This window comes from Bos indicus, chromosome 2 (genome assembly GCF_029378745.1).
Source record: "Bos indicus isolate NIAB-ARS_2022 breed Sahiwal x Tharparkar chromosome 2, NIAB-ARS_B.indTharparkar_mat_pri_1.0, whole genome shotgun sequence".
NCBI lineage: Eukaryota > Metazoa > Chordata > Mammalia > Artiodactyla > Bovidae > Bos > Bos indicus.
Window position 1 is genome coordinate 37,032,247 of NC_091761.1, and position 23,247 is coordinate 37,055,493.

The following is a 23,247-nucleotide window of genomic DNA, read 5'->3' on the forward strand; positions in this document are numbered from 1 at the left end:
CACTTCAGTACTCTTTCCTGGAGAATTCCATCTGTCCACGGGGTCACAAAGGGTCGGACACGACTGAGTGACTAACACTTTCACTTTCCAGGACGCTCAAAAACAGCTGTAGTAACTGTCCCTTTTACAATCACATTTCTGGACTCGCTAGACCTTGGGACCTCAGCTTCCACAACTAGAAAAAAATTTCAACGAGTGGCTCAGACGGTAACTGCTGCTGCTGCTACTAAGTCGCTTCAGTGGTGTCCGACTCTGCTGCTGCTGCTGCTGCTAAGTCGCTTCAGTCGTGTCCGACTCTGTGCGACCCCATAGACGGCAGCCCATCAGGCTCCACCGTCCCTGGGATTCTCCAGGCAAGAACACTGGAGTGGGTTGCCATTTCCTTCTCCAGCGTCTGCCTATAATGCGGGAGACCTGGTTCGATCCCTGGGTTGGGAAGATCCCCTGGAGAAGGAAATGGCAACCCACTCCAGTACTCTTGCCTGGAAAAGCCTGTGGACGGAAGAGCCTGGTAGGCTACAGTCCACGGGGTCGCAAAGTGTCGGACACGACTCAGTGACTTCACTTTCTTTTTCAAAGGTTCTTTCCCAGTATCAGTTAAGTTCAGTCGCTCAGTCGTGTCCGACTCTTTGCGACCCCATAAATCGCAGCACGCCAGGCCTCCCTGTCCATCACCAACTCCTGGAGTTCACTGAGACTCACGTCCATCGAGTCAGTGATGCCATCCAGCCATCTCATCCTCTGTCGTCCCCTTCTCCTCCTGCCCCCAATCCCTCCCAGCATCAGAGTCTTCCCCAATGAGTTCTAGAGCCAGAATTCAGACCGCCTCATCACAGGGCGGAAGGGCGCGCATGCGCCGCGACGCGGTCCGCCCCCCGGTGGGCGGGGTCTGTCCTTTTGCCTCTGGGCGGCCGCGGGCGCCAACCACGCCCGCCTCACCTGCGCGTCACGTGTCCCCTAGCGCTCTTAGCGCACCTGAGGGCGGATCCCTGGCGTTTTGGGTCTTCGACGTGAAAGGACCAGTGCCCAAGGGCCAGTTTAGCAGCAGCGGTGGCAGGTACGGGAGTGCGGCTCGGGTCAGCCCGCCGGGGTGTCTAAACCCTTGGTTTCCCGGCGTTTGGTTCGAAGCGCGCGACCGGGACCGGCTAGGATACTGACCAGAGCGAGATACTGTTGTGCGGCCTCCGCCCGGGAGCCGGGGGCGCCTCACGGCGTGAAGTGGAAGTCCCAGTTTCCCCCAATCCCTTGCGCCGGTGCCCGCGCCCCGGAAGGCCGCGCTTCCCGCCGGCCGCGTTCCTGCAGCGGGTCGCTCGGTCCAGTGAAGCCCAACCGGCTCTCGGAGTTGAGCAAATCCTCGGTCCCCAGGTAGATGTGGGGGAGTCGCTCGCTGGTTTTATGTAGGATTCTTGGCACATTTCGGGTTGGCTTTGCGATAGACAGGGATGCGAGTGTTCCCACTGGCGAGTTCATTGAGTTTGCCGGGAGATTGGCGGGTCGGCAGAGGTCTCAGTGGACGCCCACACCCCCAAGCCAAACGAACTTCAGCTGATTGCGTTCCTGCTCTTCAGATTCTAGGACCTTGAACTTCACAGAAAGCTGAGTGGCAGAAGGGTGAGGAAGCAAAAGTTTGGGAAATTATCTTTGTGCACTTGCACAGTTGAGATTTGGGACTTCTCCAGAAGACCACCTGATTGGGTTTGTTTTCACTGCAAATACCAGGGGTTTTGATGGTCTGTCTGTTTTTTAGACTTCGTTGGAGTTTGAAAAAGAGGCCGAACTTTTGACATCAGAAATGTTGGGAAAGGCTTGTTTCATTTATTTGTAAAGATTTCTGTAAATAAGATTAGAATAATAGATTAATTTTACAATTCAAGGTTACACCTGTTCCTCAGGGCTGATTATTGCCTCGTTTTACATCATTTTTCCACTTTTTTTTTTTTCAGTGTTAGTACCTTTATTTTTATTAACAGTTCTCTGGTTATTTCATATTATATTCATAAATACTGTTTGAAGGCGGTTAGAACTCAACTAGATATGGGGGAAAATGTTAATTCAACAAATATTTAACCATAATAGGTGCAAACACTTCTACATGCTGTGAATACAGAAATAAGAGAAACAGCTTTGGCGCTTACATTTTAGTAGGGGAGACCCATGAATAGTGTCAGCTGGTGGCAGTTGCTACACTGATGATTAAAATCGGGTGATGTGCTAGCCTATAGAGAGCTACTTTAGATTAGGAAAGTCACTGAAAAAGGACACTGAAATTGAAATTTACCATTTTGACTAGGGAGGCTGGAAAGAAGGGAGGGAGAAGAAAAGGGGAAGTAGTTGGGGTCTGAGAAGTAGATAGGCAAGAGCCAGATCATATAGGGTTGGTAAGTCTTGGTGAGGAGTTTGGATTTTATTCTAAATTTAGAAATTTGGTCTTAGGTGCAGACCAGCTAAGTCCACTTTTGGTGGGGGGGGGGGGCACTCCTTCTTTGAATTTCCTTGATTTATTAATTCTTCACATCAAGTCTTTATATCTTTTTATTCTTTGTCATACAAGATGGCGTACCATGACATGATAGCTTTCAACACTACCACTTAAATTGACAAGGAAACCTTTTGTTTGGTTTATGAATTAACTTTAATAGTTCTACATCTTAAAGGTGAGCAGTACTTCTGGCTCCATTCTATGGAAGAAGCAGCGAGAGTTTGTTAAAGTAGTGAAAAATCTTTTTGAAATTAGCAAATCTGGAATGAGGCAGTGTTGAGTAGCAGTTCATAAAGGGAAAGTCTTCAAAGGTGAAATAAATACCCAGAATTCTGTCGAATCAGTTTGAAGTTACTTGACCAGGTTCTTTCTCAGGAGTTCCGGAACTTTATTGGTATGGCACTGGTGAGTGTGTTTATCATCAGCGATTATAGTCTTAACATGCTTTATTTCTCTCCAAATATTCTTAGCCCAGGTATAATTTATTGTCTTTAAAAAATGTGAATGTAGAAGCTTTTGTTGAGCAAGTTTTTTAATTGATTTTGGCTCTTCTGTATTGATTTGAGTTGTATTTATTTGATTCCTAGGATGAAGTAACATTTATCTAAAAACTGCAGGATATTTTCCAGTAAAGAACATGGTGGAACTAATTCACACATTAGCAGATCATAATGATGATGTCAACTGCTGTGCCTTCTCCTCTTCCCTCTTGGCTACTTGTGCCTTGGACAAAACAATTCGCCTATATTTCCTGAGTGACTTTACCGAAGTACCATACTCTCCATTGAAGTTTCACACCTATGCTGTCCACTGCTGCTGTTTCTCCCCTTCAGGACATATTTTGGCTTCATGTTCAACAGATGGTACCACTGTCCTATGGGATACTCAAAACGGGCAGATTTTGGCAGTGATGGAACAGCCCAGTGGTAGCCCTGTGAGAGTTTGCCGATTTTCCCCAGACTCCACTTGTTTGGTATCAGGGGCATCTGATGGAACTGTTGTTTTGTGGAATGCACAGTCATACAAGTTACATAGGTAAGAATGTTTAAACCCTTTCCGTTTTTAATCCTATTACCAGGTTTACAAAAATTTTTTTTTGATGACTTGAAGTAGATAATTCAGACATCTCAAGGAAAAATACTTTGATCTCTGTCTCCTGAAGGTCATAAAACAGATATTTAATATGATTCTTGAAGTAGATTTGCTTGGCTCTGAGTCTTTTAAATGTCCACTTTTTCTTTTGTAAAAGGGTTAATCTTGTTAGAACTTTATGGATTTTTTTTTAATAGGCAAAAAAAAAAAGTTTTTTGAATAAAACTTAGTAATTTTTCGCTTTTTGGTCACGCATGGCTCAGGTGTTCTCAGTAATAAAATAATTGTAGGTGAGTCTCACCTGCACATCTCTTTCCTGACTGGGATTACTGACCAAGCCCAGAAGAGGGAACCTTGTGATTAGTATGGTGTTGTGTGTTACCACTTCTTTAAAAACATCACCTGAAAAACTGCTTTTGGATAAAAATACATCAATGAATTTACACTGGTAATGTTGTGTTGCAACTCCCTAGTATTAAAATCATGTATTTGTAAACATATAGTATGCTAAAATATAATATTTTAACAAATTTAAAGTGTACAATTCAGTGACATTAATCACATTAAAAACTGTAAACTTTTAAACATCGCCAATTAAAATAGCTTAATGTGCCTTCCCCCCCACCCTACCTCTCACCAACAACACTCAGAGCACAGATGGTAGCTGGTAAACAACTATGGTTCATTTAGATTTTTGGTCTTTGTGTTGAAGAAAGTATGTTTTAAGTGGCGTTAATAAACAGTTTAAAGTGAAGACACAGAGAATGGAATGCCTTTAAGTTGTTTTGTGTGAATGAAATTTAGCTGTCGGCCAAGAAATCTTTTTCAGTTAACCAATTGGTAAATTGTCTCCCTAACATTATTTTTCTACTATATGTAATTATGTGAAAATGATACACTGCAGTCGATTTAAGTGCTGGATAGGACACTGCATGGGTTGTTGGATTTTTAACAGGTTATTTTTCCTAATTGATAAAATAATGAATTATTGTTAGCCCAGTGCTTCCTAATCTTCCCTAGATAATTTTAAGTTGTTCACAGGATTTTCTTTACATAAAGAGTTTATAACTGAAGGTGAGATGAAAGTCCTTACTGTTGTTTCTAGGTGATTTTAATACAAATGTTGGATGTGCTTTTCACCCCCAATAACATGATTTTCAATAAAAAATAGTTGTATCTTTTAAAAAATTGGAACTCAATTGATATTGTTGGTGTTGCTATTTTGTTAAACTTTGTATATTTTAATGAAAAGAGTATGATGATAAATAGACTTTGATTTGGTTAGGATAATGTTTAAATTCTCTTACTTTTAGCAAGCCTATCTCCGTTTATAGCATATGCTGCTGTCACTTCAGTCGTGTGCGACTCTGTGTGACCCCACAGACGGCAGCCCACCAGGCTCCCCTGTCCCTGGGATTCTCCAGGCAAGAACACTGGAGTGGGTTGCCATTTCCTTCTCCATTATAGAATATAAAGGATATTTTATTTCTATAGGCATCTACTGCCCTTTCTCTCTAGTTCTAGCCATTTATCCTTTTCTTTTACTATATCAAGCTGCTTTTAGAGACTGTAATATAAAGTAAAAGATGCTCTGAAATGAAAATTCCCCTTTCTTTTGCTTTTATTTCAGATGTGCTAGTGTTAAGGATGGCTCCTTAGTGGCCTGTGCGTTTTCTCCTCCTGGAAACCTCTTTGTCACTGGCTCCTCATGTGGTGATTTAACAGTGTGGGATGATAAAATGAGGTGTCTGCACAGTGAAAAAGCACATGATCTTGGAATTACCTGCTGTGACTTTTCTTCACAACCAGTTCCTGGTTAGTTATTTTACTCTTGTAAGCACTAGTAATTCCTGTTTGCAGTTTATATGTGACTTTTCATTCATTTACTCATTTTCACTTCATCATTAGTAAAACAACAAGATCTTTTAATTTATTCCCTTCAAGGACTCATCCTTCTGCTTTATGTTTTTGATCAAAATGAAATCACAAATATTTTTTGGGAAAACCAGATTCTTCGGGAAAATACATAGGGGCTAACACAACTTGAGACAGTAGATCTGAATTCCTGGAGTTTGCTAATGTAGAGGCCTTAAACCTATTGGTTTCATTGTGATTTTTGAAACATTGTATGTTTTTATTCAAATAGAAATGTGAAGTATAAAAATTGAAAACAAGTTTCATTTTTCATTTACTATTTAATCTTTCAAAAGGTAACCTTAAAAAAGCATTTGTTAGTAGATCAGTTTTTAGAAAAAGAAGAGAACAACTCTTGACTGTAGACTCCTAGTTTTCAATAAATACAGTGAATTGGGAATTTGGCTTCTTTTATTTTCATCTTCTGTGTTAGGATCGACGTTCTACTTCTGGCTACTTCAATCTTACTTCCAGACAAGTGCTGTCTTATAGTGATATAATGTGAGCTACATGTGTAAATTTGAAAATTTCTAGTAGTAGATGAAATTAGTTTTAGTAATGTATTTTACTTTACCCAATATACCTGAAATATTTCAAGATCCTAAAATTATTAATAAGATATTTTACGGGGGTTATGAAGGCTTTGAAATCTGGGGTGGATGTTGTGTCCCATTGCAGTTGGTGCTGGTCGTGCTTCAGCTGTTCAGTGGGCTTATGCAGCAAGTTCTTAACACTATCTTGTGATAGCTCAGGCTTTGGTACTCCCCTGTTTCAAAGCCATCAGTGACATGTTAAAATATGATTAAGGTAAGATAAAATACCAAGTTTCAAACACACAGCCTTTAAGTACCTTCCATATTCTGTTTCCCTGTCTCATTACAAGTCACACTTGGCCTCATGCATTCGCTTGCCTCACTGGCCTCCTTTCATTTCTTGAATGTCTGTAAGATGTTTCCGAGGGTTTTACATGTGGACCCTTTACCTGGTTCACTTTTATTCATCCTTTAGATTTCAGGTTAAAAAAAAAAATCACTTCAGAAGAGCTTCCTCTGCTCTTAACCTCCTGTACTTGGTCTGAAGTATTTTGATATAGTCCTTTAGTATTACATGCTTTATTTTTCTTTTGTAGGACTTAGTGAAGTATCACAAGTTTTATTAAATAGTTATCTACATGAATTATGTTTAATCGTGTTTTTCCTGTGAGATTGTAAGCTCCATAGGCTGGGCCTGTATGTATTTTATTTACAGTGCCTGGTGTGTAATAGGCTTTGAAAAGCAGAATTTTTAAAATTGGAATATAGTTGCTTTATAATGTAGTGTTCATTTCTATACAGCAAAGTGAATCAGCTATATACCCCTCTTTTTTTGGAATTCCTTCTCCTTTAGGTCACAACTGAGCAATGAGTAGGGTTCTCTGAGCCATACAGTATTAGTTACCTGTTTTATCCATGGCATCAGTAGTGTGTATATGTCAATCCCAATCTCCTAATTCATTCTACCCTCCTCTTAACCCCGTTCCCCACTTGGTGTCCATATGTTTCATTTCTGTCTCTTTCTCTTTGCAAATAAGATTATATCATTTTTCTAGATTCCACATATATGCATTAATATGATACTTGTTTTTCTGACTTCGCTCTGTATGATAGTCTCTAAGTCCATCCACGTCTCTACAAATCATCCAGATTTATTCCTTTTTTGTGAGTGCATAATATTCCATTGTGTGTGTGTGTACACACATGTTATATCTTTTTTATCCATTCCTTTGTTGATGGGCATTTAGGTTGTTTCTGTGTCCTGGCTATTGTTCCTAGTGCTGCAGTGAACACTGGGGTGCATGTGTCTTTGAATTATAGTTTTCTCAGGGTATATGCCCAGTAGTGGGATGCTCGAGTCATAAGATAGTTCTATTTTTAGTTTTTTAAGGAATCTCCATACTCTTCTCCATAGTGGCTGTACAAATTTACACTCCCACCAATATAGGGGTGTTCCCTTTTCTGCACATCCTCTTCAGCATTTATCGTTTGTAGATTTTTTTATTGATGGCCATTCTGACTGGTGTGAGGTGGTACCTCATTGTAGTTTTGATTTGCATATCTCTAATAGTGATGTTGAGCATATTTTCATGTGTTTATTGGCTATCTGTATGTTTTCTTGGGATAACGTCTGTCTTCTGCCCATTTTTTGATTGGGTTGTACTTTTGTTTTTTTAATTGAGCTACATGAGCTGTGTGTATGTTTTGTTTTTTAAACTATGTATTTGCCTGAGCAGGGTCTCAGTTGCGGCACACAGGGTCAGATCTTTAGCTGTGCCATGCAGGGCCTTTTACTTGCACCGTGTGGAGTCTAATTCCCTGGCCAGGGCTTAAATCTGTGCCCCCTGCATTGAGAGTGTGGAGTCTTAGCCACTGAACCACCAAGAAAGTCCCCTGTTTGTATATTTTTCTGATTAATCCTTTATCAGTTGCTTCATTCGCAAATATTTTCTCCCATTTTGAGGGTTGTCTTTTCATCTTATTTATGGTTTCCTTTGCTGTGCAAAAGACTTAAAGTTTAATTAGGTCCCATTTGTTAATTTTTGTCTTTATTTTCATTACTCTAAGAGGTGGATCAAAAAAGATCCTGTTCTGCCTGTGTTTTCCACTAAAGAGTTTTTTATTTTAGTGTCTGGCCTTAGGTCTTTAATCCATTTTGAGTTTATTTTTGTGTATGGTGCTAGGAAATGTTCTAATTTCATTCTTTACATGTAGCTGTCCAGTTTTTCCAGCACTACTAATTGAAAAGGCTGTCTTTTCTCCTTTGTATAGTCTTGCCTTCTTTGTCATAAATTTAGGTGATTGAAATGAAAGATTCCTTTTATTGATTTGTTGAACTTTCTTGTTTCTGTTTCCTTTTTAATATCATATGGCAGATTAACAGTTTTCTTTTCATGAATCTATTCTTATACTGAACTCCCTACCTAATTTAATTGTGATGATTTATTTTTTAACATATTGTTTTATGATGTTTTATTCTAAGAAGATCAGCTTGTAACAGGCAAGAACCATTTCTTTCATTCTGTGACCCCTTCTCCAAAATCATATAGGCATTCAATGAATCTTTGGATTATATCAACATCAGGAGATTTAGATTTCCTTTTTGATTCTAATTATCTGAAAAGATTTTTCATTAAAATCCCATTTTTTAAATGCTATTAACGTTAAGGACATCCTTCTTCTGTCTTCAGAGGGCTTGCAGCTGACAGGTTCTGGAAAGGTTCACTACACTAGGCCAAAAATTCTAGGTGAGATTCTAAAGTAAGTATATTACCCACATCCCTACTGTGCCTTTAGAGTATATTTCAAAGTATATTTCTCAATATAGTTCTGATATGTCCCTTCTGTAATTTCTTTAGTTTAACTTCTGTTAAAGTGGATATTAACCTTATGTGTAAATTCCCTGAAACAGATCAACATATGCTTTAAAGTGACTATTAGAGGAATTTGTGGAAACTATTGTATTTTCTTAAAAGACAGAAGATGTAATTTTTAACTTATTATTGCCTAATTTGGTATCTGTTAATATCTGTAAATGCTTATGACAAATTGAGTCTTCTGCCTTTGTGACATTTTGCTCAAATATGGAAAAATAATAGTTTGTGTGCTAGAGGATAAATATTCAGTTCTCTCCAGTTTTTAAGTGATAGAGTTTGGGTTAGATTATTATTACAGTTTAAATATTTTTCCTGAAGAAAAGTCTATTTTAAAATATTTAGATCTTGAGCACAGACATATTTTAAACTTTATAATTTTACAGTGTTCTAGCTGAATTCTCACTGTTGAAAGACACTTCAGCATCAGCATCAAAGGATCTTATTTAGTCTAGAAACGATGGGGGAAAGTTTTCTTAATTGGGTCTAGCACATAAATATTTTACTCAGCGATTTTGGGGTACATTTTTTGGCCTTAAAAACATTAAATGATTATAGAGATTATGGAGAATTACTTACATCCATCAAGATCTCTGAGAAAGGATGCCCTTTGGCTGAACCTGTGCTACAAAAACAAAAATGCTATTGAAATGTGGAAAAGTCTCTTACAGTTAGAAAAACTTTCAGTGAGAAAGAAAATTTAATTTGTTGTATCTTAAAGTATATGTGCTTCCAATAAAACAGGGAGTCCACAGGGAAAGTTTACATACCTAGGTGTATGAACTAAATACCACATACTAAATATTTGCAAAACCAGAGTGCAATCTTAAGATAGGTATTCAGGTTTCTTAATTGAGTTTTATTGTATATGAGTGCTAAAATTTCCTTTGACTTGTGATATTAGGTGGAATTCATGTAAAATTGAGTTGGTGAACTGGATGACCAGGGAAGTCCCAAATCTCATCTTTTTGCCTTTCCCCAGTTCCTGCCCTTGGAGCCCCTTATCTTCCCTGACTGATTATAAACTCATATTTCCTCTGCTAGAGGCATGGTCTTTGGGCCCTTCAGCAAGTGTCTGCTATCCAGGGGACTGTAAATAGGGCAAGGCACTCACTGCAGAAGAAGCCAGATTCAACTATTCAACCTTTTCTCAGATCAGAATCACCAGCCTCCAATTAAACCAGTGCTTGGAACACAGTGGCCCTCAAGATATATGTTTAATGTATCAGTGAAGGGCGTGAGGTACCACATGCCACATAGATAAGATTGTCAGTTTCACCCTTTTCCTGCTGTGTGACCTGAGGTACCTTGCTTTTCCTCTCTGGGCCTTAGCTCTCAACTGTGAACTTGGGATGGTCATGTTTGCTGCCTTGTAGGACTAACTGTAAAGAGTTAGAGGTCATATCTGTCAAATGCTTAACAGAAAGATGCAAACAAGTACCTAATAAACACTTGATAGTATTCTTTAAAAATCAAGTAGGTGATATCAATATTTACATTACCCACAAGTATTTAGGAACTTATCTAGTGAGTAGATAGTGATACTCTGTCTCAATAGGATAACAACTAGTGGGGTTTTTTGTTCTTTGTTTTTTTTTGGTAACACTACATTTAACTGATAACTTTGCCTAAGTTGTGTAATTGTTTTTGTTTACTCCCTAAATTGTGTCCAACTCTTGTGACCTCCTGAACTGTACTGCACCAGGCTTCTCTGTCCATAGGATTTCCCAGGCAAGAATACTGGAGTGGATTGCCATTACCTTCTCCAGGGGTTCTTCCCAACCCAGGGATTGAAGCCACCTCTCCTGCATTGTAGGCAGGTTCTTTACCACTGAGCCTGATTCTTTTCCATTGGAAGGACCTACTTATGTAATCAGTTCAGTTCAGTTGCTAAGTCATATCCAACTCTGTGACCCCATGGACTGCAGCAGGTCAGGCTTCCCTGTCCATCACCAACTCCTGGAGCTTGCTCAAACTCATGTCCATCGAGTTGGTGATGCCATCCACCATCTCATCTTCTGTCGTCCCCTTCTCCTGCCTTCAGTCTTTCCCAGGATCGGAGTCTTTTCCAGTGAGTCGGCTCTTACGTATCAGATGGCCAAAGTATTGGAGCTTCAGCTTCAACATCAGTCCCTCCAATGAATATTCAGGGTTGATTACCCTTTGGATTGACTGGTTTGATCTCCTCAGTTCAAGGAATTCTCCAAAGTCTTCTCCAACACCACAGTTCAAAAGCATCAGTTCTTTGGTGCTCAGCCTTCTTTATGGTCCAGCTCTCACATCCATACATGACTACTGGAAAAACCATAACTTTGACTAGATGGACCTTTGTCAGCAAAGTAATGTCTCTGCTTTTTAATACATTGTCTAGGTTTCATAGCTTTTCTTCCAAGGAGCAAGCATCCTTTAATTTCATGGGTGCAGTCACCATCTGCAGTGATTTTGGAGGCCCCCAAAATAAAATCTGTCACTGTTGCCAGTGTTTCCCCATCTATTTGCCATGAAGTGATGGGACCGGATGCTGTGATCTCAAGTTTTTTGAATGTTAAGTTTTAAGCCAACTTTTTCACTCTCCTCTTTCACCTTTATCAAAATGCTCTTTAGTTCCTTTTACCTTTCTGCCATAAGTGTGGAGTCATCTGCATATCTGAGGTTATTGATAATGGCAATCTTGATTCCAGCTGTGCTTCATCCATCCTGGCATTTTGCATGATGTACATAAGTTTGAGTAAACTCTGGGAGTTGGTGATGGACAGGGGAGCCTGGTGTGCTGCAGCCCATGGGGTCACAAAGAGTCGGACATGACTGAGCAACTGAACTGAACTAAGCATACAAGTAAAATAAGCAGGGTGACAATATGCAGCCTTGACCTACTTCTTTCCCAATTTCAAACCAGTCTGTTGTTCCATGTCTGGTTCTAGCTGTTGCTTCTTGACTTGCATACAGGTTTCTTAGGAGGCAGGTAGGTGGTCTGCTATTCCAATCTCTTCCAGAATTTTCCAGTTTATTGTGATCCACACAAAGGCTTTGGCATAGTCAATAAACCAGAAGCAGATGTTTTTCTGGAATTCTCTTGCTTTTTCTGTGATCCAGCGGGTGTTGGCAATTTGATCTCTGGTCCTCTGCCTTTTCTAAATCCATCTTGAACGTCTGGAAGTTCTCAGGTCACATAGTGTTGAAGCCTAGCTTGGAGAATTTTGAGCATTACTTTGCTAGCTTGTGGGATGAGTGCAGTTGTGCGGTAGTTTGAGCATTCTTTGGCATTGGAATGAAAAATGACTTTTTCCAGTCCTGTGGCCACTGCTGAGTTTTCCAAATTTGCTGGCATATTGAGTGCAGCTTTTTCACAGCATCATCTTTTAGGACTTGAAACAGCTCACCTGGAATTCCATCACCTCCACTAGCTTTGTTTGAAGTGATGCTTCCTAAGGCCCACTTGACTTGAGAAATATGTTTCACCAAATCTTTTGGACTGAATTGATGATATTTTGTGTGCATGCATGGTGCTAAGTTGCTTCAGTCATGTCCAACTCTGTAACCCCATGGACGGTAGCCTGCCAGGCTCCTCTGTCCATGGGATTCTCCAGGCAAGAATACTGGAGTGGGTTGCCATCTCTCCTCCAGGGGCTTTTCCCCACATAGGATTGAACCCACATCTCTTAAGTCTCTTGCATTGGCAGGTGGGCTCTTTACTACTAGCACCACATGTGTAATTTTAGCCTTTGTCTTGATTAATCAGATGGGAAAACAGTCTCTCAATATTCTAAATAAACTATAGACTAGGCTTTTAACAAGTGAATATATCCTAGAAAAAGTTAACTTGGGAGTAATTAAGCATTTAACACATACCATAACTAACATTTTAAATTTTTTACATCATTGCTAGCCTCAGTATTTAAAGTTGGGTTGGAGGGTGCACTAGGCTTAGTGGCTCAATATTGGCCTTTTCAGCATTGAGTTATATCTTTCAGTTCAAATGCTCAGTTGTGTTTGACTTTGCAGCCCCATGAACTGCAACACACCAGGCCTCCCTGTCCATCACCAACTCCCAGAGTTTACCCTAACTCATGTCCATTGAGTCAGTGATGCCATCCAACCATGTCATCCTCTGTCGTCCCCTTCTCCTCCTGCCCTCAGTCTTTCCCAGCATCAGGGTCTTTTCCAGTGAGTCAGCTCTTCGTGTCAGGTGGCCCAAGTATTGGAGTTTCAGCTTCAACATCAGTCCTTCCAATGAACACCCAGGACTGATCTCCTTTAGGATGGACTGGTTGGATCTCCTTGTAGTCCAAGGGACTCTCAAGAGTCTTATCTAACAGCACAGTTCAAAAGCATCAATTCTTCCGTGTCAGCTTTCTTTATAGTCCAGCTCTCACATCCGTACATGACTACTGGAAAAACCATAGCCTTGACTACACGGACCTTTGTTGGCAAAGTAATGTCTCTGCTTTTTAATATGCTGTCTAGGTTGGCCATAACTTTCCTTCCAAGAAGTAAGCATTTTTTAATTTCATGGCTGCTGTCACCATCTGCAGTAATTTTGGAGCCCAGAAAAATAAAGTCAGCCAGTTTCCACTGTTTTCCCCATCTATTTGCCATGAAGTGATGGGACCAGATGCCATGATCTTGTAGTCCAAGGGACTTTTTCTGAATGTTGAACTTTAAGCCAACTTTTTCACTCTCCTCTTTCACTTTCATCAAGAGGCTTTTTAGTTCCTTTTCACTTTCTGCCATAAGGGTGGTGTCATCTGCATATCTGAAGTTATTGATATTTCTCCCAGTAATCTTGATATCAGCTTGTGCTTCATCCAGCCCAGTATTTCTCATGATAAGTTAAATAAGCAGGGTGACAATATACAGCCTTGACGTACTCCTTTTCCTATTTGGAACCAGTCTGTTGTTCCATGTCCAGTTCTAACTGTTGCTTCCTGACCTGCATACAGGTTTCACAAGAGGCAGGTCAGGTGGTCTGGTATTCCCATCTCTTTCATAATTTTCCAGAGTTTGTGGTAATCCACACAGTCAAAGGCTTTGGCATAGTCAATAAAGCAGAAATAGATGTTTTTCTGGAACTCCTGCTTTTTTGATGATCCAGTGGATGTTGGCAATTTGATCTCTGGTTCCTCTGCCTTTCTAAAACCAACTTGAACATCTGGAATTTCATGGTTCATGTATTGCTGAAGCCTGGCTTGGAGAATTTTGAGCATTACTTTACTAGTGTGTGGGATGAGTGCAATTGTGCGGTAGTTTGAGCATTCTTTGGCATTGCCTTTCTTAGGGATTGGAATGAAAACTGACCTTTTCCAGTCTTGTGGCCACTGCTGAGTTTTCCAAATTTGCTGGCATATTGAGTGCAGCACTTTCATAGCATCATCTTTCAGGATTCTAAATAGCTCCACTGGAATTCTATCACCTCCACTAGCTTTGTTATATCTTTAGTGGAAGGTAAATAAAAAGATGTTTTGTTGTCACAACTTCAGGGGCTAGAGTCATAATCTTTTGAAGAATCTTGTTTAAAAGATATTCTTTGACATTTCAGTTTATGGTATAAATTAATTAATATATTTAATATTGCTTGTGAATATGGTTAAATGAATATATTAACAGATCTCAGTCTAAAGTTGAAAATTTTTTGGTTAAAATGTTTTATCAATTCTTGTACATTTATTTTAACAAATTTACATTTTTAGGTGGAGAACGAGGTCTTCAGTTCTTTCAGTTGGCATCATGTGGTCAAGATTGCCAGATCAAAATTTGGGTTATTTCTTTTATCCATATCTTAGGTATGTATTCACCTAGTAGTTCTCTAAACTGAATTTTGTGATGCAGGTAAAGTTTCTGTTTAAATTAATTTTTTAACTTTAGGTACCCTAGATATCAAAATGGGATTATAAAAATATATTTTAAGAACTTTTAATTAAAGTAATACATACACATGATTTAGAAATTGTATGCACACTACCGATAATGACCTTGTCATTACCACTACACACATTCCTGCTCAACCAGAAGAAATTCCACTTTGTACTTGTTCTGTTTTCAGTTTTTTTTTTTTTTGATGGTTTTCCATGTCCATAAATATTTCTTATACTGTGTTTTAAATTTACTCAGTGTAGTTAGTTTTTGGAACTTGTGTGGGTGTTTCCACTATGCACTGTACCTTTTTTTCTTTTTAATTGAAATATAATTACAGACTTTTGTTGTTTTTTGTCAAATATCAACATGAATTGCACTGTAATTTTATTTCGGGTGATTCTACCATCAGAAAGCTTATGTCTTTCATTTTTGGTATTTCTTTATGCTAATTTGGTATTCATTTATGCTAATTCTTTAATTTCTTCTCCACTTCTCTTTTTATATTCCCATTAGTTGAGTGGTAGGCTCCTGACTTGATTTCCTATGTCTTTCCCCCCCGCTCCCACATTTATCTCTGTCTTTTTCCTATCATAGGAGAAAATTCCTTAGCTTTATCTTTTAACCTTTTTTTGAAAATTTTAATCCCATCAATAATACTTTCAGTTTCAAAAAACTTATCTTTTTTATTTCCTTTTCTTAGTGTCCTCCATTTACTTTATGAATGCAGGATCCTCTCCAAATTCTCAGGATACCAATTAGAGGCTTTTTGTTTTGGTTTTAATTTCTCTTTTGTTTCCTGATCAACTTTGTTTGCTCTTGGGCCCTTTTTTGTTTATCCTGATCTCTTTCATGTGGTTACCTTCTTTAACTGCTTGATGATCCTTAGTATCCCATTTACTTTCAAGAATTAAACAATAAGAACTTTAGAGCCTCTGTACACACGGTGGTGTTTTGTTTTTGCTGGTTTCCCTTTCGGATAAAGAGGCGGACTCTTGGCCCTTATTGGGAGAGGGTTGGGGATTGGAGGATGTGGGTGTCTGTGTTGCCCTGGAGGTACCGGGGAGCTCCCTAGTCATTGTTTTACTTCTTCTGGGGAGAAGCATCTGGCTTTCATGCAGCATACTATGGGTGAGGTGGTCAGAGAGGGATGGGAGATAGTTAATGTTTCATAAACAGACCTTCAGTAAATTTTTTATGTTTTCATGTCTGTATCATTCTGACTTTCCTTTTCCTTGACTGCTAATAAGTCCTAAGTCTTTTGGGGTTTTCTGTAAATAATTCTAAGTCTTTTGGGGTTTTCTAGAGAAAGCTGGCTTGCTTCTTGACTGTAGCCCCCTCAATTTTGCACTCTGTGTTACTTCTCTATACTTCCTCATTGATTAATTTGCATCTGCCTTCCCAAAATTGGTTTCAGTTTCTCATTTCCTGATGACATTTCCCCCCCTTCCCCTTTTCTTCATTGATGTGAATTTATGTTTTTATTAATTCTTTCATTATCTTTTTACGGGAACTCTGAAATTATATGATCAGTTGGCCATCTTGCTTCAGATGCCTAAAAATATTGTCACCTAATAAGTGGCAACTAAATCATGCATTGTGTTTCATTGTTTATAAAGTCACTGTCAGATCAAGTTGAACATTAGTTAAAGTGGTGGGCCAGATTATAATCAGTAATGTACTATTGCAGTAGGGAAGAAAGTCCAGCATGAACTGAACTCAACTTCAGTTTATACAGAGGTGACTGTATTTTAAAGAGGGAATAAAGAGCAGGTAAATGGGACCTGTGTAGCATCTAGCAAATGACAAAATTATAAAAAGCAGGAATCTGGGAATTGATCCATGTGAAACTCGTCTGGATTTGCTAATGGGCGCTTAGGAAAGTTAGGCTCCTCCCCTCTCACAGAAGCAGGGAGACAGAAGCTTTATCTTCAGGGATTGGCTGGAATAAACAGTAAATTCTTTTGGCAGCCTTGAATTTTCCTAGTCCCCAACTTTAAGGGGACTGGGATCATGCTAGGAATGCAGCCTTAAACTGTTAGACACCATGTTAATTTAAGTCTTTGTTGGCCCAGGTCAGGGCCTGATCCAGGAGGCCACTTAGAAGAGCCAAGGGTAGTTTGGTCAAGAGAATCTTTGTCATTTTGCTCGTGTATAGAGAAGGGTCTGTTACCAGGAAATACATTTCTTTTTGTGGAAATTGGTTACTTTATTGCCTATTAGAGTACATACAGTAATTCTTTTAATGTTTTCAGTGACAGCTGCTAAGAAGAGTTCTGTTACTTCTCTGGTTTATCCTACCTCTTTTAATATCAAAGTAAAAATTCTCTATAAAGAACCATAAATATAGTCATGTATGTGGATGTTCTCAGTACAACATATCTTTAGTAATTGTTCAGAAATAAAGCTTCTCCTACATTGTCTGGAAAATGTTTTTACACCGACTCTATGAAAAACAGTTTATAAACATGCAGTTAGAGCCTTTTAATAAAACATTTAGCATTTGCACCCAATCTTAATTGCTTGTTTGTAGGGAAGAGTAGATAAGACAAATGGGTCTTATACTTGAGAATGTGACCAGTTCGTAGGATCTTATTGCAAGTTTATTTTATTAAATCTTCAGTTGTTTTGCAATTTGTTAATATTTTTTTTGATTGTGTATATTCACTAATCTGTATGTGCCTAATTATTGTTCAGTGCCTTGAATGCCTACATCTGTTCTCCTGAGTAAAAACATAATCTATTTTGAATAGAAATAAAATATATATTTAATAATAAAGTGAGATAAACATTTTTTATTGAAGCTTTTACCTGTTCCATGACATTTTTGTTTAGTTAAATGCTGTCTATCCAAGAGCCATTAACACTTCAAAGTTCTTATTAGGTCTTATCAAAGAAAATTACAGATTTCACTTAATTCCTTTTATCCCCAGATCAACTTCTTAGTGATTAATTTTTTATATAGTCACTAAAATACATTGAATTCCCTTGGCTTATCTTTGAAAGAGTTGTGATTTTTCCTTTTCAGTAATTATGGAAAACATAAAAAGCATTTTTTGCTACCATACTTTGTTGGGACTTTATAGGATATATTGGAGTTTTAAGATATATAAATTACTATTTTTAATTTATGAAGTGAAAAGATATCTTAATCCAGATATTTCAAACTACAGGCATTTGATTCTTTTTAGGCATTTGGGCAATTGGTGTGCAGTGTGTTTAAGATACTAAGATTGAAGTATAGTTTAAAATTTTGATTCGTTTAAAATCTTATGTATTTTATAGAGTTTAGAATTTTTTAATTTAAAAATAATTTGATTTAAATCCTATCTAGTGTTTGCTGACCCCACCATTTTCTTTACCTGTTACTGAACTTTTGAAACCACTTAATCACAGTGCAGGATTTTTTTTTTTTCCATCTTTGTGTCCTTTAACCATTCCAAGATTTTATTGAACAAATAAAATAGTTTTTACTTAAAAATAAATTCTGAGCACAATCAGCTTGCTAATTTTTCTCACCTTGTTATTTGCAGGTTTTGAATTAAAATATAAAAGTACGCTGACTGGACACTGTGCTCCTGTTCTGGCTTGTGCTTTTTCTCATGATGGGCAGATGTTAGTTTCAGGGTAAGCTGTTTAATTCCCTTAAACCATTTAGGTATGAAATACAGTAGACTTACAGAAAAGTACATAAAACGTAAGAGAATAGCTTGATAAATCACTGTACTGCAAACTTGGAGCTGCTTACCCAGGTCAAGAAATAGAACATTGTTGGTTTCCCTCGAATTCCTCTTCTTCCAAGTCTGCTTTCTGATGACAGTGCCTTAGGTCATGTGCAGCATTGCCTTTTCCTTTTGAATTGATCTAAAACCAATCACACAATATGAATTATTTTGTGTCTGGCTTCCTTTACTCACTATTATGTTTGTTTTCCAAGTGGTTGAGTGACTCTGATGTGTATGGTATGTGAAGTGGTTGTGCTCATTTGCTTCAGTCATGTCTAACTCTTTGTGATCCTGTGGACAGCAGCCCGCCGGGCTCCTCTGTCCATGGGATTCTCCAGGTAATAATACAGGAGTGGGTTGCCAGTTCCTCCTCCAATGGTATGTGATAGGAATCCAATTTAATTTCTTTCCATATGGGTATCCAGTTGTCCCAGTACAAAGTGAAAAGATAATCTTTTCTTCACCATTTTAATATCCCACCTTGTCAGAAGTCAGTGATCATATATGTGTGGGTATTTTTCACAACCTATTATTCTGTTCTGTTTACCCTTGCTCTAATATCTTTCTGTATTTTTGAGGCTTTATAACTTGACTTTTCCTGACATTTGACACTTTCATGTGAGTTTTAGAGTTAGTTTGTCATACTGTCTCTCCAGTTCCTCCTGCTACACAAAAAACCTGTTTGGAGTTTGACTGGAATTGTATTGAGTTTGATAAATTTGGGGAGAATTGATGTCTTTTATGGTATTGAGTCTCCAACCCATGAATGTGGCATATTTTTTCACTTGTCTCTTGACTTCTCTTGATAATATCTCTCAGTAGAAGATAGTTTATTTGTCACCCTCTGTAGAGACCCTGATGCTGGGAAGGATTGGGGGCAGGAGGAGAAGGGGACAACAGAGGATGAGATGGCTGGATGGCATTACCGACTCGATGCACATGAGTTTGGGTGAACTCCGGGAGTTGGTGATGGACAGGGAGGCCTGGTGTGCAGTGATTCATGGGGTTGCAAAGAGTCAGACATGACTGAGCGACTGAACTGAGAGATCTTCCTCATCTTTTGTTAGATTTATTCCAGGCTCTTTTTTGTTGCTATTATAAAAGATGTGGCTAATATAGGGAAATATATATGGAAAGACAATTGAGTTTTCTGTGAAGATTCTAATTTTGAATTTTTTGTATCTAAAATCATACCCTCTGTTAATGATGTTTTTGTCTCTTCCTTTTTGATTCTTGCCTTCCCTTGTGGCTCAGCTGGTAAAGAATCCACCTGCAATGCAGGAGACCTGGGTTTGATCCCTGGGTTGGGAAGATCCCCTAGAGAAGGGAAAGGCTACCCACATCAGTTTTCTGGCCTAGAGAATTCCATGGACTGCATAGTGACTGAACGACTGACTTCACTTCACTTTGCTGAACTGGCTAACACTGCCAGGATAATGAAAACAGTGATATAGCAAACCTTGTCTGACGTATTTTGCAGAGGGAAAGCTTTCATTAAGTGTGATCACTGTAGGTTTTAGGAGATAAGCTTTATTAGCTCTTCTGTTTCTTCTAGTTTGTAAGATTTTTTTTTCATTAATAGGTATTATAGTTCATCAAATGATTTTTCATGCATCTTTTGAGATCATATGATTTTTCTTCTTTATCCTATTAGTGTCATAAATTATGCTGATTTTTATAAATCTGGTTTATACATGTTAAACCAGTCTTGCTTTGTTGGGATAAATACAACTTAGGACATACTGTTTTTTTGTATTGCTATAGAGAAGTCAGTTTTATTCTAACTAACTGTAGCTTTCTGGAGGTAATTCATATTTTTTTCACTGGCTGCTCACACATTTTATCTTGTAGTTTTCTGCACATTTACTTTGTATCTAGATATGGGTTTCTTTTTGCTTAGTTTGCTTAGAATTTAATGAACTTCTTAAACTCGTAGACTATCACTTTGGGGAGAAATTCTTATTCATTATCTCTTCCAATATTGCCTCTGTCCTTTTCTCTCCAATTCTGGCACTCTAAATGCACAAAATACCTTCTCACTGTAAACTTGTCTCTTGTTCTCTCTTCTGTATTTTTTTATTCTTTTGCTTGAGCTTTGTTCTGAATGGTTTCATCTTTACTTATTCACTCCTTAGTTTTATCTAATGTTCTATTAAAGTGGTCCATTGAAGAATTGTTGATTTTTGGTTATTTTTTGATTCTAGAATTTTTATTTGGTTATTTTTCAGGTATGCCATGTCAGTTATGATTTCTAGGTCTCTGTTGAAAATTTTGTCTTGGCTTTTATTTTTCAAAGCTTTAATTTGTGAAGCTATTGGTTTAGTACACAGCAGCATTATTCTGATCTTTCCAGTTTGATCACATAGGCCGTAGCATTCAAACCCTCATTCATGTCTCTTTGCAGCAGTTTTGGCTCCAGCCAAGATATTTAAGCTTCTAACCTGTACTTGAAGTGTTCTGGACCAAGCCTGATAGTTCTTTCCTCCATATGTTCCAATCCTTGACAAATAATCAGCCACCTAATTAGATATATTGCCATTATTTTAATGTGAAAAACTCATGAAAATATTGATAGTTCATCATCAAAAAGTATTTTTAAAAATTCTCCCTTAGCCTAGGATTGAAATTACTGCAAAGTTGAATTTCCTCTTACTGTTTTTGGAAGATACATTTTGCATTCTTTCTTAAGAAGTTAATAACAAATTGGTTATGTATGAAATTCAAGTGTTTATGGCTTTCTTATATGCCTAGTTCTCTGCCACTTGCAATAGAGCATATAAAAGGAACTATAAGACAGTGTTTGTGCCCTTGAAGTTGTTTTACTTCTCTGTTCTGATTTTTGATGTTCATAGTGATAAACACTGCAAGATCTTAATGTGCCCTTATCCTCTGAATTACAGAAGTGTCAAGTGATGCTCAATAATGTTTCTGTGTTAAGTTCACTTTATAGCATTCCTGTTTTTTATTAACTTGTGTACATATATGAATCTTTAAAAAAATTGTTTTTAGTTTTTGGCTGTGCTTCATTGCTGCATGTGGAGAAGGAAATGGCAGCCCACTCCAGTATTCTTGCTTGGAGAATCCCAAGGACAGAGGAGCCTGGTGGGCTGCTGTCTATGGGGTCGCACAGAGTCGGACACGACTGAAGTGACTTAGCAGCAGCAGCAGCAGCATTGCTGCGTGTAGGTTTTGTCTAATTTTGGCAATCGGGGGCTACTGTCTGGTTAGAGTGCACAGGGCTTCTCATAGCAGTGGCTTCTCTTGTCTCAGATCACATTGAGGGCTTTGGTATTTGCAGCACACAGGCTTAGTTGCTCCACAGCATGTGGGAGCTTTCTGATCCAGGGATCAAACCGGTGTCCCCTGCTTTGCAAGGTGGATTCTTAACCACTGGACCACCAGCGAAGCCCTGTATATGTGAATTTTAATTAACCCATTATATCAACTAGAATAATGTACCTTTCCCAAGTCATTCTGGATAAGTGGAGTTTTACATTATTAACTGCTTTTGGAATGTGGTGCTGTTCTAGGCCACATTCAAATATTCTTCTGGATGTTTTTATTTTTAGTTTATTTGGATAAATATATAAGCAGGCGACTGGGTTGGAAATGTAAATTAGTGAAGTATAAACATTTAATTTTTAGAATTGAGAGATGCTTAAATCATACTTGATTAATGGATAGATAACCAGTTAGCTGGTCAATGATAGAGAGATTCCATTTGTGACTAAAAGTCATTGGTAAGATAGAATGGATACATATGATAAAGAGGGAGTCAGTGGGAAAAAGCGATTAGGGTAAAAATACATGTGAGTATAAGTGACTAGACAAGAAAAAAATAAATGAACAGAATAGGATTGTAGGACAGAAAGTGTTGGACAGTGTAGGACAGAAAGGAAGTTGTATAGGGTATAGATTTGGGCTAACCATGTAAAAAGCAGTTTAGAATTTGTATATACAGATATTATATCTGTATATTCTCCAGGCCAGAATACTGGTGTGCGTAGCCTTTCCCTTCTCCAGGGGATCTTCCCAATCCAGGGATTGAACCCAGGTCTCCCACATTGCAGGTGGATTCTTTACCAGCTCAGTCACCAGGGAAGAGATGATAGAGGATATCATTACAATTTTCATGTCGTAGATTTAGGAGAACTATTGAAACTTTTAAAGCATGTCTAACACATTTCTTGGCTATGGAAAATGGGTGAAGTAAAGACATTGAATCCTCATTTAGGACAGTAGTTCTCACTGCTTTTTGGTCCTAGGATTCCTTGACCCTCTTAAGTTATTGAGGACTCCTCCAAAGAGCTTTTGCTCAACATGTAAGGGTTACATATATTGCTATTTACAGAAAATAAAGCTAAGGAGATTCTAAAACATTTTTAATTTATTTAAAAACAATAATAATAAACTCATTGCATATTAACAGATCATTTTCCTTAGAAGAAATAAAACCAAACATAGAAAAGTGGCATTCTTTTACATTTACGAATATCTCTTTGATATTGGATTAGTGGAAAGTACATAGATTCTCGTATCTGTTTCACACATTTCATTAGCTCTCAGGGCTCTGATAGAATCATATGTCATCCAGCAAAATGTGTAGGAACTTTTTCTCTCCATCTTCCTCCACATCTCTCCTCTGTTCATTTTCCTCTAGTCCCTTAGCAGAATTTGTATTTTGTTTCCTGCTTGCTTCTCTTGATCCAGCCAGATAAAATTAATATTTTATGAATTAGCTTCTATTCCAGCAGGAAGAGTCTGTCTTTGTAATCCAAATG

At 38.2% G+C, this 23,247-nt stretch overlaps 1 protein-coding gene across 7 annotated transcripts in view; it reads left to right on the plus strand.

The window, feature by feature from the left end:
* The first annotated feature begins 878 nt into the window (after positions 1-878).
* WDSUB1 (WD repeat, sterile alpha motif and U-box domain containing 1) overlaps positions 879-23,247 on the plus strand; it is a 68,772-nt gene continuing 46,403 nt past the window's right edge. For 2 of the 7 annotated variants that reach the window (XM_070799414.1, XM_070799407.1), the window contains exons 1-5: positions 879-1,057; positions 3,067-3,514; positions 5,202-5,386; positions 14,579-14,671; positions 18,275-18,368. In XM_070799414.1, coding sequence (XP_070655515.1) covers positions 3,117-3,514; positions 5,202-5,386; positions 14,579-14,671; positions 18,275-18,368 — 770 coding nt within the window. In that variant the 5' untranslated portion in view covers positions 879-1,057; positions 3,067-3,116. The other 5 variants (XR_011569469.1, XM_070799393.1, XM_070799399.1 and 2 more) reach the window with 5 other exon arrangements.